This window comes from Salvelinus fontinalis, chromosome 32 (genome assembly GCF_029448725.1).
Source record: "Salvelinus fontinalis isolate EN_2023a chromosome 32, ASM2944872v1, whole genome shotgun sequence".
Taxonomy (NCBI): Eukaryota; Metazoa; Chordata; class Actinopteri; order Salmoniformes; family Salmonidae; genus Salvelinus; species Salvelinus fontinalis.
Genome location: NC_074696.1, coordinates 37,989,048 through 38,000,099, shown reverse-complemented (window position 1 = coordinate 38,000,099; position 11,052 = coordinate 37,989,048). Strand labels below are relative to the sequence as shown.

The 11,052-nt window shown below is 45.7% G+C and overlaps 1 protein-coding gene across 6 annotated transcripts in view; it reads right to left on the bottom strand.

Moving 5' to 3' along the window:
- Window positions 1-1,295: 1,295 nt before the first annotated feature.
- Window positions 1,296-11,052, bottom strand: part of LOC129831261 (glutamate receptor ionotropic, kainate 5-like) — a 76,198-nt gene continuing 66,441 nt past the window's right edge. For 5 of the 6 annotated variants that reach the window (XM_055894472.1, XM_055894473.1, XM_055894474.1 and 2 more), the window contains 5 exons: window positions 9,600-9,765; window positions 9,068-9,293; window positions 7,448-7,576; window positions 4,716-4,882; window positions 1,296-4,058 (listed from right to left, as the gene is read on the bottom strand). In XM_055894472.1, coding sequence (XP_055750447.1) covers window positions 3,411-4,058; window positions 4,716-4,882; window positions 7,448-7,576; window positions 9,068-9,293; window positions 9,600-9,765 — 1,336 coding nt within the window. In that variant the 3' untranslated portion in view covers window positions 1,296-3,410. The remainder of the gene's footprint in view (window positions 4,059-4,715; window positions 4,883-7,447; window positions 7,577-9,067; window positions 9,294-9,599; window positions 9,766-11,052) is intronic. The other variant, XM_055894478.1, reaches the window with a different exon arrangement.

Here is an 11,052-nt window from a genome sequence, read left to right as displayed (position 1 = left end):
AGTAACGGCATCTTCTGGTAGGCACCAACTCCGCCACGGTTTGTTAGACAAAGCCTATGTGGGAAGGAATGGCATTTTTGGAAAAATACGAAAATAAGGTCTGTGTTAAAACACAGGCTTAGGAGATCTTATACGTTTTGTTCTGTGAGATCATTTTCATCAGCTGAAGTCACTTTTTGTGATTTTTTAAAGCATTTATATAATAAACCTCAGACCTTATTTTTGGTGTTTATCCCAAAACCTTATTCTTTCCCCATAGGAATGGCTGAACAAACCAGGGGTAACTCATTTCCGTTTTTAGGACCACAAGGCAATAACTCTGAGGCTGGTTTTACAGGTTAGGCATACACCAAATTCAGTGTCAATGGTCACTGAATAATCCTCGCTATTCGTTGTCATCAAAGGTCCAAGTGTCGGGCGCAGGTAGATAAATTCAGTGACACTCTTCCTGCGTAGCCAGCGCCAACTTTCTCTCGTCTGAGCGTGACAACCTTGTACACTGCCACCGTTGAAATTCCATGCTGCAGTGATAAAGTTGACTACATCTGAGGGTTTTAGGGCGGTATGAACGCGACGTTCTTTCCCAGTACTGCAAACACAGGGCCAGCTGGCAGTACTCGCTCTCCATTGCAGCATCCTGAGAGAAACCAGTTTTACTTTAGTATACAAGTGTGTCATGGAGAACAACAAATAAACAATAAGCCTAAACTACACCACATGACCAAAAGTATGTCGACACCTGGTCGTCAGAACATCTCATTCCAAATTCATGGGCATTAATATAGAGTGAAATAAAAAAAACAGGAGCTGGCGGATAGCCAGAAAAAGTATTTTGTGCGGAGGTGCTGACTAACGTCGATTAAACTATAAACTATCAAAATAAAGAGAGTCGCACACTCCATATATAAACTCCCATTTATTGGGTATTTACCAACGTTTCGGCATCACTGCGCCTTCTTCAAGGTCTTAATATGGAGTGGCAAGATAGATCAAATCCACCCTATACGTGAAGAACGTTTGTTTTCTCAGCTCCCTTATTTAATACAACGGCTGTCATCAAAAGGACAAGTGACCTCAAACGAAACAAATCTATCCAGGATGTCTGAAACCCTTCTAGTGACAGGGAAAATGCCATGCTACTTGTCGATTTTACAGACTCTCAAGACTTGTATGGCTGTGTCAGTGCAGTGCCCAACATCCTGTGTGACAGACCAACAACGACAACTAGAGCTAGCGATTTGAAATCACTCCATGTTCATGCGCACACAGGCACGGACATATGCAAAGACACCAGATTCAGAAGTTTGTATACAGTTTTTTATTCCAAATAACTTTGTGTGTCTATATATATTTAACATAAGAGGACTGTGACCCTCCTACAGTACCCCACACTTCAATAGTAATAATAATAACAATATAATCATAATAATGTACATTTGTCGTCATTCTCTTATTATAAACTGTGAGGTTCGAGCCCTGAATTCTGATTGGCTGACAGCCAAATATCATTGGGGCGGCAGGTAGCCTAGTGGTTAGAGCGTTGGGCCAGTAAGGGTGCTAGATCGAATCCCCGAGCTGACAAGATACAAATCTGTCGTTCTGCCCCTGAACAAGGCAGTTAACCCACTGTTCCTAGGCCGTCATTGTAAATAATAATTTGCTCTTAACTGGCTTGCCGAGTTAAATGACAATAAAAAAAATATATATATTAAATCATGGGTATAACAAAACGTTTATTTTTACTGCTCTAATTACGTTGGTAACCAGTTTATGATCGCAATAAGGCACCTCAGGGGTTTGTGGTATACGGCCAATATACCACGGCTAAGGGCTGTATACAGGCACTCCTCATTGCGTCGTGCGAAAGAACAGCCCTTAGCCGTGGTATATTGGCCACATACCACACCCTCTCGGGCCTTATTGCTTAAATAATATATTTAGCACAAAAAATGAAAAAAAGAAGCATAAAATATGACTAATTGCACTCTGACCCATTCTTTTCCTCTGTATGTACGCACTCATACAAACTTATGACCCCCATATGAATCACACAGAACACACATTAACACAGGTTTCCTCTTACCATTGACCGGACAGGACTGTGCATTACATTTCTCCTATTCTGCTTCGTATAACTATATATAATCATAAATTTGTCTCTTTTGTCATTCCTTTTACTTTGCTCTTTATATCCAGTTTCTTAAATTCTGATCTGTTTGAAGGATTCACAACATATCGTGCTGTTAAACTGTGCTCTGTGGCTCTGTGGCTCTGTAATTGGATGGGGCTCCGATACACAAACTCTGTCGTTAAAACTCTGTGGCAAAACGGGCTTGTTGGAAAGCAGTGGAAAAGCAAAGTCACACACTGCTACTGTAACAAGCCAACATGGACTGTAATATTTAATCATTTGATCTGGGGCGTACTGTCAATATATGTTTCAGATGTTGACCTTTGAACTTTGTTCCCGGGCTTGTGATTGGTGGGAAAGCGACCTCATTTGGTCATGATCTCCACATTGGCTTCTCAAGGATCTTTAATGACAAACCAAAAACATGAGTCAATAACTACACATTGACCAAGAAACCAATGACGACAATACAAATATATAACGAAAGAAAGATAGAAAATAAATTAGGCGAGTTAGACTCAGAGAAAGCTTCTTTTTTTTCTTCATCGTCTGGTTTTACATGTCCCAGAATTCCAAAGTTCAAGCTCTTGCAGCAGCTCTGGGGAAAAATATGCATCTTTTTGTGAGAACCAACTTCTCTAAGCGCAAGAGTTTCTGTGTACGTGTGTCCGTGTGTGAAGTCTCTATGGTCCCCTGAACCTCTCCAGCGCTTGTGGGATAGGTCCTCCCACCAGATCCAAGTGAAAGAGTGAGGGGTCAAAAGCCAAACCAGGCAGCTTGAACACGTCTATGCATACTGTGGAACGGGCACCACATGGTCTCTCAATGCACCGTAGGCAGCTAACGGTCGTGTGTGGTCAAAAGTCATTTCCCACTCCATAGACAGCCTGTGGCATAGCAGATCAAAGTGGAGGCCATGGGTTGGTTTAACATGCCCGTCTCACTACAGACTTGGAGCTGTGGCAGAAGAGCATAGACTAGCGAGGGAGTAACATGAAGGCCTCTCCTGATGTCTCTCAGTGTCTGAATATACCATCTAGTCCAGTTTGAACCAGTCTCCTGTTTTAGCACGACTCCTGGTTTAAGAGGACTGGGCTGGTATCTGGAGAATGAACCCTTCGCCACCCCCTCAAACGTGTCAGAGTGGTTTGATTCTGCCGTGTCAATGTGCTACAAGCTCACAGCCCCCTCCGCTCCTCATTCCTACGCGTTTCTCTGCAAATACCCTGACGTTCGACTTTTAACCCTCGACTCTTATCACGTCTGACCCCTCCATTCCTCAGTCTTGTTTCCCGAGCAGCAGGTCTGTGGTGGGCGTCTTGGCCGGGGGTAAGGGCCGCGGAGGGGGCGTGGGCTTAGATTTGGGCCGCCTGGGGCTCACTGTGCCACAGACACCCCCATCGCTGTCAGTGGAGGAGGGGGGCGGGGGTGGCGGGAGGCGGGGCAGGGACAGGGAAGAGTGTGGGCCGAGGTGGGGCGGGATGCGTGAGAAGGACGATGCCGACCTCAGGTTCTGGATGCGCCGGCACTCCTGGCAGATCCGCACGTGGGCACAGCTCCGGGAGGGTGGCGCCGTGGCAGCGGCGGGCAGGGGAGGGGAAGGCGTAGTGTTGGCGCCCAGATGGTCCTCCAGGAGGCGCTGGGGCCCCGGGCCCATGTCTGAGGGCCCCCCTCCTACGGCCCCGCACGCCCCCCCCGCTGCTGCCCCTCCGCCTGTCAGGGGGCCCGAGCCACTGTAGAGCTTTCCGTTGCTGAGACGCATCTCGCGGACTAGGCGGATGGGTCTTGGGACACCCAGCTGGAGGCGGGTGGGGTGGCGCAGGACACCGCCAGTGCTGGCCAAGGGCCGCCGCCGCCGAGAGCGTGAGGTCTTCTTACAGGAGATGGCGTTGCGGAACTCGGTCAGCATCTCATGACACACTGACATCTAGGTGAGAGAGAAGTGTTAGAGTGAGGGAAGAGAGAGAGAGAGAGAGAGAACGACAGCGAGACAGAGAGGAGGGATAGGGAGATGAATGTGAATGTGAGAGGGAGAGAAAGAGCGAGAGAAATCGTCTGAGGTTAACTAAACCTGTTGCACTGTACAAATGCAGTGTGACCTCCGGACAATGGAAATACGACTCATGAGTAGCTACCTCCAGTGCCACTGACACATATTCAAAAAGATCTCAAATAGAGAATGAAGATAGAGACGGAGAGAGGGAGACAACTGAAACCGGAATCACAAAAACAAACAGAGCAGCAGGCGGAGATAAAGCAGGAGCAAATGAAAGTCACAAACAGTGTTGTACCCAGACGCCAATGAAATAAAACGACACAAAGGACTAGCAGGCGGAATAACAATGGCAAACACAGAGAGCGAGAGAGACAGAAGAGTGAGGGATAGAGAGCGAAAGAGAGGGGGAGAGAGTACTGAATCACAGACAGCCTAGAGAGCGGGAAAAAAGAGAAGAAAGGAAACGCAGACATCGACCATCACCCTCTGTCTGCTTGCAGCCATGTACACATCAACACGACGACACCAAAGCACAACACTCACTGCACTGCACTGCACACCGGGAGGTGTGTTGCCATAGTAACCTACTGGAGGGTGTCTGTGGTTTTGGCCGGGGCAGCAGTGAGGGCATACCTCGTCTGTCTCTGCCGAGCGGCGGGTGGACCAGACAAACTCCATGATGGCCACGAACACGGCGATGATGAGGCCACAGATCAACACCACGAAGATGCCCCCGATGTTCTCCATGCCCAGACCTGGGGAGGAAACGATGCATTATACACGCAGTTCTAACACACGGATAGAGGGGTAACGGTAGGGCTGTGTGTTGACCCATACACATATGGGAAACATAGGCAAATGTGCACACAGAAATAACCGTAACAGGATCATCAGAGCCCTCTAATACTCTCTACACGAAGCCTAAGGGGGAGAAAAGCTTGATGAACCCTGCAGCACAACGTCCCCACAGAGAGTGTGGTGTGTGTGTCTGTGTGCAATTCAACAAGTCTGCATTCATTGACTTAATAAGTCCATCGACCACACGAGTCACCTTTGGCTTTTCCCGTTCTATTTTTCAGCCAGAATATTCGACATGAAGGTTTCATACGTTTCTTATCTTCAAAATGTCTCGTAATGATGCTCTGTGCAAGTACCCTTGTTATGTCGAGTGTTTCAGGCAAAGGCTCAAGTCTCCCTGCTTTAACCTGAGGGCACTTATTTATCCCATGGATGACTCGATCAAAACTCGTACCACTGTGGCCGCATCTCAAATGGTTCCCCATTCACTATATAGTGCACTACTTTTGACACATAGGCCTCTGGTTGAAAGTAGTGCACTATATAGGGAATAGGGCACCATTTGGGACCTACTCTATGTCTTAGTGTGGGCTGCCTAAGGTGCAACACACAAACAACATCTAGCGTCCTCTGTCTTCTTCTGTATCGTCCAGTCTGTTGCTTGTAGCTATCTAAGCATTTTGAATGGGAGAAGGGGTAGCAGATGTCAAAATGAAACAGAAGCAGAAATGAAAATAAGAAATATTTTAGAAAAGGGGAAATGTCTACCACACAGGCAAGGAAAATATGCTCACACACACACACACACACACACACACACACACACACACACACACACACACACACACACACACACACACACACACACACACACACACACACACACACACACACACACACACACACACACACACACACACACACACACACACACAATGTAGACACTTATTTCCCCCTGGTATAATTGTCACGACTTCTGCCGAAGTCGGTCCCTCTCCTTGTTCGGTGGTTGTTCTAGCCATCACTGATCCATTTTTAATTTCCATTGGTTTTTGTCTTGTCTTCCATCACACCTGGTTCCAATCCCATCAATTACATGTTGTGTATTTAACCCTCTGTTTCCCCTCATGTCCTTGTCGGTGATTGTTTGTTGTATGTATTGGTGCTATTATGTTCTGGTGTGCGCCGGGTTTTGTACCCACTTTCATTATTTTTAGTATATGTTGGTTTTCGGAGTGTTGTGAGCACTTATTAAACGACTCCGTTTATACCGAGTTCCTTCTCCTGCGCCTGACTTCCCTGCCACCAACACGCACCCATTACAAAAATGCGGTAATCATAGCAGTAATTAAAGACATCTTCCAAATGTGGTTTGTTCTTAATGCTGGAACCCTTCATGGTGAAACTGCCAGGTCTGTGTGCGATATTACAACAGCCAAGAAGTTATCGCAAACAACGAACACAGCTTATTTTTCTCTTCAGACATCATTGCATGTCCGATAAAACAGCCGAATATGTAGTGCAAAAAAAATATATTTCCCACGTTGCGCTAGACTCTTCACCTCTGCTGGGGCAGACAGTGGCGCCGTTTCCCCCTACTGCAGATTCCATCTTTAAAGTTGAGGCAAAATAAACCCGACAATATTCACACACACATAATCACAATTAGATCAAGTACACACATATCTAAAAGCAAATGGAATTTCCAGCTGTGAGACATCGTGATGGGAATAGAATGGGCTACATTTACCAATTCACTTGTGCCCACTCTTCTGTGACACCAAAAAACATTGACTTTATAAGTATCTAAGAAACAAGTGCTTAATACTACTTGAGGAAATGTTCACATTGTACTGTGTACAAATTGTATTTTGTGCATTAGTAGTGTGCAATTCTAATGTGACTGCATTGCAGCTGGTTTGGAACAAATGAACATTATCTCAGCAATAAGTATAGATTCTAATGGCAAAGTTCAAATGACGGTTGCTGGGAGTGCTGGGAGCTCGTTAAAAATGGGAGTGCTGGGAGCTCGTTAAAAATGGGAGTGCTGGGAGCTCGTTAAAAATGGGAGTTCTGGGCGCTCGTTAAAAAGATGAATGCGGGTGTCCGTATAAGCGTTTCAGAGCACCTCCAAGACTAGGACCTGACGGAGATCCACTCTGGACGGAAATGTTGCGTATGTACTAGCCTCATTCAAGGTATATGCTGGGTTGTGACGGTGTGTGAGGGTTAGTGTCCTACCGAGTGTTTCATTGGAGACCACTAGTCACATGTATCAAGCGTCTCAGAGTAGGAGTGCTGATCTAGGATCAGGTGCTCCCTGTCCATGTAGTCTTATTGATTATGATAAAAAAATAAAAACTGATCCTAGATGAGCAGTCATAGGGCCCCTGATCATTAGCGCTGGTACTTTGACAAGTCTCCCTTTGCGATAAAAAAGTATTCTGACCTCAATGGGACTTCCTGGTTAAATAAAGGTTAAATAAAATAAAAACTACTGGCACAGGTGGTGCTGTACCAACCCTTGGCTCGGTGGTCCTCCTCCTTGGGGCACTGCCCCCCCTCCCACCACCTCCTCTTCAGGATCTCCAGTCTGTTGTTCTCTGCCAGCTGCAACACCCCCAGAGTGATCTCCTCCTTAAACGGTGAGCCTGGGGAAGAGGTGGAGAGGGGTAGAGGGCGGGAGGGAGGGAGAGAGTTACAGAGAGAGGGAGGAACGGAGAGAGGGAGAGAAAGAAGCAGACAGACAAGGTAGAGAAGGAGAGAAAGAGAGAGAGAACAATAGTACTGTATTGTTAATTGTATTTACTATTCATTGTGTATCGCCATGACCTCTTATTGATTTAACTTCCTGTGTCCTTGCTTGGCAATACAAGATAGTGACTTATCGTGCCAATAAAGTTCATTGAATTGAATCGAATCAAGACGGAACGAGGAAGCAAGACAGGATTGGGAGTAAAGAGGGCTGAACAAAGGAGTAGAGAACAGGGTGATGGAGAAAGAAAGAGAGGGAGGGGGTGAGTGAGTGAGTGAGAGAGAGGGAGAAACATGTATAATTGGAACTCTGCACTACATGTGAGCCAACTGTAACCTTAGAAGTTGACATCCGTGCTGTTGTGTCAACGCAACAAATACCAATTATACATACAAGTCAGAGGTTGTAAGGTGGGCCAGCCAGACATACTGTTAATATGCTGTAATAGGCTAGTTAGCTGGGGCGGAACCTGGGGAAATCACTCTGGGAACTCCACAGATGGATCTCCGCTAACAAAGCTAACTAAAATGTTAAATGTCAAAATGTTCCCTCTGAGATTTTGACTTTGGGACCTCTGTTCCCAAGCGTTCCACCCCAGTTCCACCCCCGGCTAATAGGGAAGGTGAAAGAGCTCACACATAGCTGGAGTAAAGACATATATATAATTTAAAAAAATAAATTAAACAAGGATCCAAGTCTGTCCTTGAGTCTTTCGTTGAGAACCACCTGCTTGTGTAATATCAAGGCTGCAGAGTAAAAAGCAACTGTAGCCATGGCGACTGGCTTTAAAAAAAAAGTGGATGATGAGATGTGTGTTATTTCTGACCTTTGGGCTGGAGGGCAACTTAAAGGCATGTTGATGAAAGAAAGAGGAAAAATGTTATCCCTGGTAAGTCCTTGAGGGATATCGGATAGCTCTGAGGCCGACTTTGATGTTTGGAAATTCTGGGAATTCTTGGGGGGAAAAATGCTTTTCTATGGAATGGAATTGTTTGATGATAGATTCGAGGGCTTAACAGATGAAAGAGATGGCAGATATGATGGGAGGCTAAAACAGAGTGACCTATATGGTCATTTGCCCCAAGGCTGTGATATGTAGCCAGGAATCAATCTGAACCATGTGGGTTTAATATTAAAGTGGACCTCCAGCAAGAACATGTAAGGTTACATTTATTTTGATCATCAAAATGAAATGAGACAGCGAGGGGGAGGGTGATAAAGTCAAGGTGTAATAACATGGTAAATTAGATGGAATTGCATCAAATAAGAAGAGAGCTCCTGGTGGTTAGGGTCTAAAACCGTAGCCCTTGGTGTCAAGCAGGCCTTCTATCTGGGTGAAGTACTCTCTCTCTCTCCCAGATCTACCCCCCCCCCCCCCTCCACTCACCCAGGGGCATGCCAATGCCATAGCCCTTGGTGTCGAGCAGACCTCCTATTTGGGTGAGGTTACAGTTGAGGCGGCGGTGGTACTCGTTCATGGTGCTCTCCAGCAGGAAGGCGTATTTAGAGTTGACCACGCGGGCGATGCCCTCCTCTGTGCTCTTCACAAACACACTGGGCTGCTTGGAATGCATGTAGTTCCACATGCGCTGGTACGTCTGGTAGCGCGAGTTCTGATTATAGGTGTGTTGAAGGTTGTCATGGCAAGAAAAGAAAGGGGAAAGTGCCAACTTTTTGTGATACATTGTGTCTCATACACACGTACCCCCACCAAATACACAGAACCCCCTATAAAATACACAGGAACCCCCATCAAACACACAGGACCCCCATTCAAATACATAGGAACCCCCATCAAATACACAGGACCCCCCCATCAAATACACAGGAACCTCCATCAAATACCCAGGAACCCCCACCAAATACACAGGACCCCCCACCAAATACACCTGGGGCGCCCACACAGACACAATCCATACCATGAAGAAGGTCATGGTAGAGCCTCCTTGGATGGTACCATACTGGATGTTGGTCTGGTCAGCCAGGTCGTCAGGAGACTCGATGGGCACCTCCATCCTCTGAACTGTAAGGAAAGCTGCCAGGTTGGCCGTGTAGGAGGAGATGATGATTAGAGTGAACGCCCACCTGGGAGGGAGGGACACGGGACAGGCATATTATCACAAGTTACGCTATGGCAAAGTTAAGCCTACTCCTAGGCTCAGTTGTTAGTCCAGAATAGTGTTGCAGAATTACGGTAGCTTTCCCAAAATGTGCAGTTTTTCGAAAAATCATGGTTGTATTTCCTGCTTATTCACTCCTTATTCCTGACTGATTCTTGGAGTCTTCCACCCAGGATTTCTGGAAAACCTGGGTAATTTGGGTAAATTAGCAGAATTTTGCAACCCTAGTCCAGAAACTGGCTTCATATGTGTCCAGTCCACTACCGCATTATATTACACCTTAAAGTGTTGCTCTTGTTCTGAACCTTTGTAAAGGTCAAAGGACAAATTGTTGAAATCTTTCCATTCACAGAGTGCTGTCAACAGTTTTCATGTCAACAGTTACAGTTGTACTGATCTAATGGAACGTTTGTTGATTGTCTGAGCATCTACATAATTATCAAAACAACGACTACTTTACCCTTTAGGTTGAACACCGTTTTATTCTGAACGGTGCATTGCAGTATCAGGACAATTCAGAGTTAATGGAGCTAACTAACGAGAGTAAAAAGTGGGGAGGTTTGGTGAAATACACTCTTAGAAAAATATATGCTATCTTTAACCTAAAAGGGTTCTTTGGCTGTCTCTATAGAAGAACCCTTTGAAGAACACTTTTTGGTTCCAGGTAGAAATCTTTTGGTTCCAGATAGAACTCTTTTGGGTTCCATGTTGAACCCTTTCCACAGAGGGTTCTACCTGGAACCCAAAAGGGTTCTACCTGGAACCCCAAAAGGTTCTACCTGGAACCAAAAATGGTTCTCCTATGGGGACAGCCGAATAACCCATTTGGAACCCTTTTTTCTAAGATTATACTTCAGTGAAAAGAAATTGTTTGGAGGATTTATTGGCGCAATTAGGTTATAACAACAAGGTCATTACCAATGGGAGATAATGTCTAGATGCATTTTACAGTGTAGATCTAGTGTATAAATTGCCTGGCTGGGCTGATGAGACAGTCGATTCCGCAGCCAGATGGAACAGAGTAAATAGGAATTTTAACGTCATAGATTTAGCCGGGGGTAACTTGTGGAATAGACACCGGCTGGAATGAAGTTTTAACCAATCAGCATCCAGGATTAGACCCACCCGTTGTATAATGTGGTATAATATAATTCCCATTAGTATATGACTGCCATCTGGTTGATCTGATGAACAGTAGCTTTGGGAGAAGAGTAAAGCGGAGGAGGAAGTAATACAGAGGTTGATACTGTAG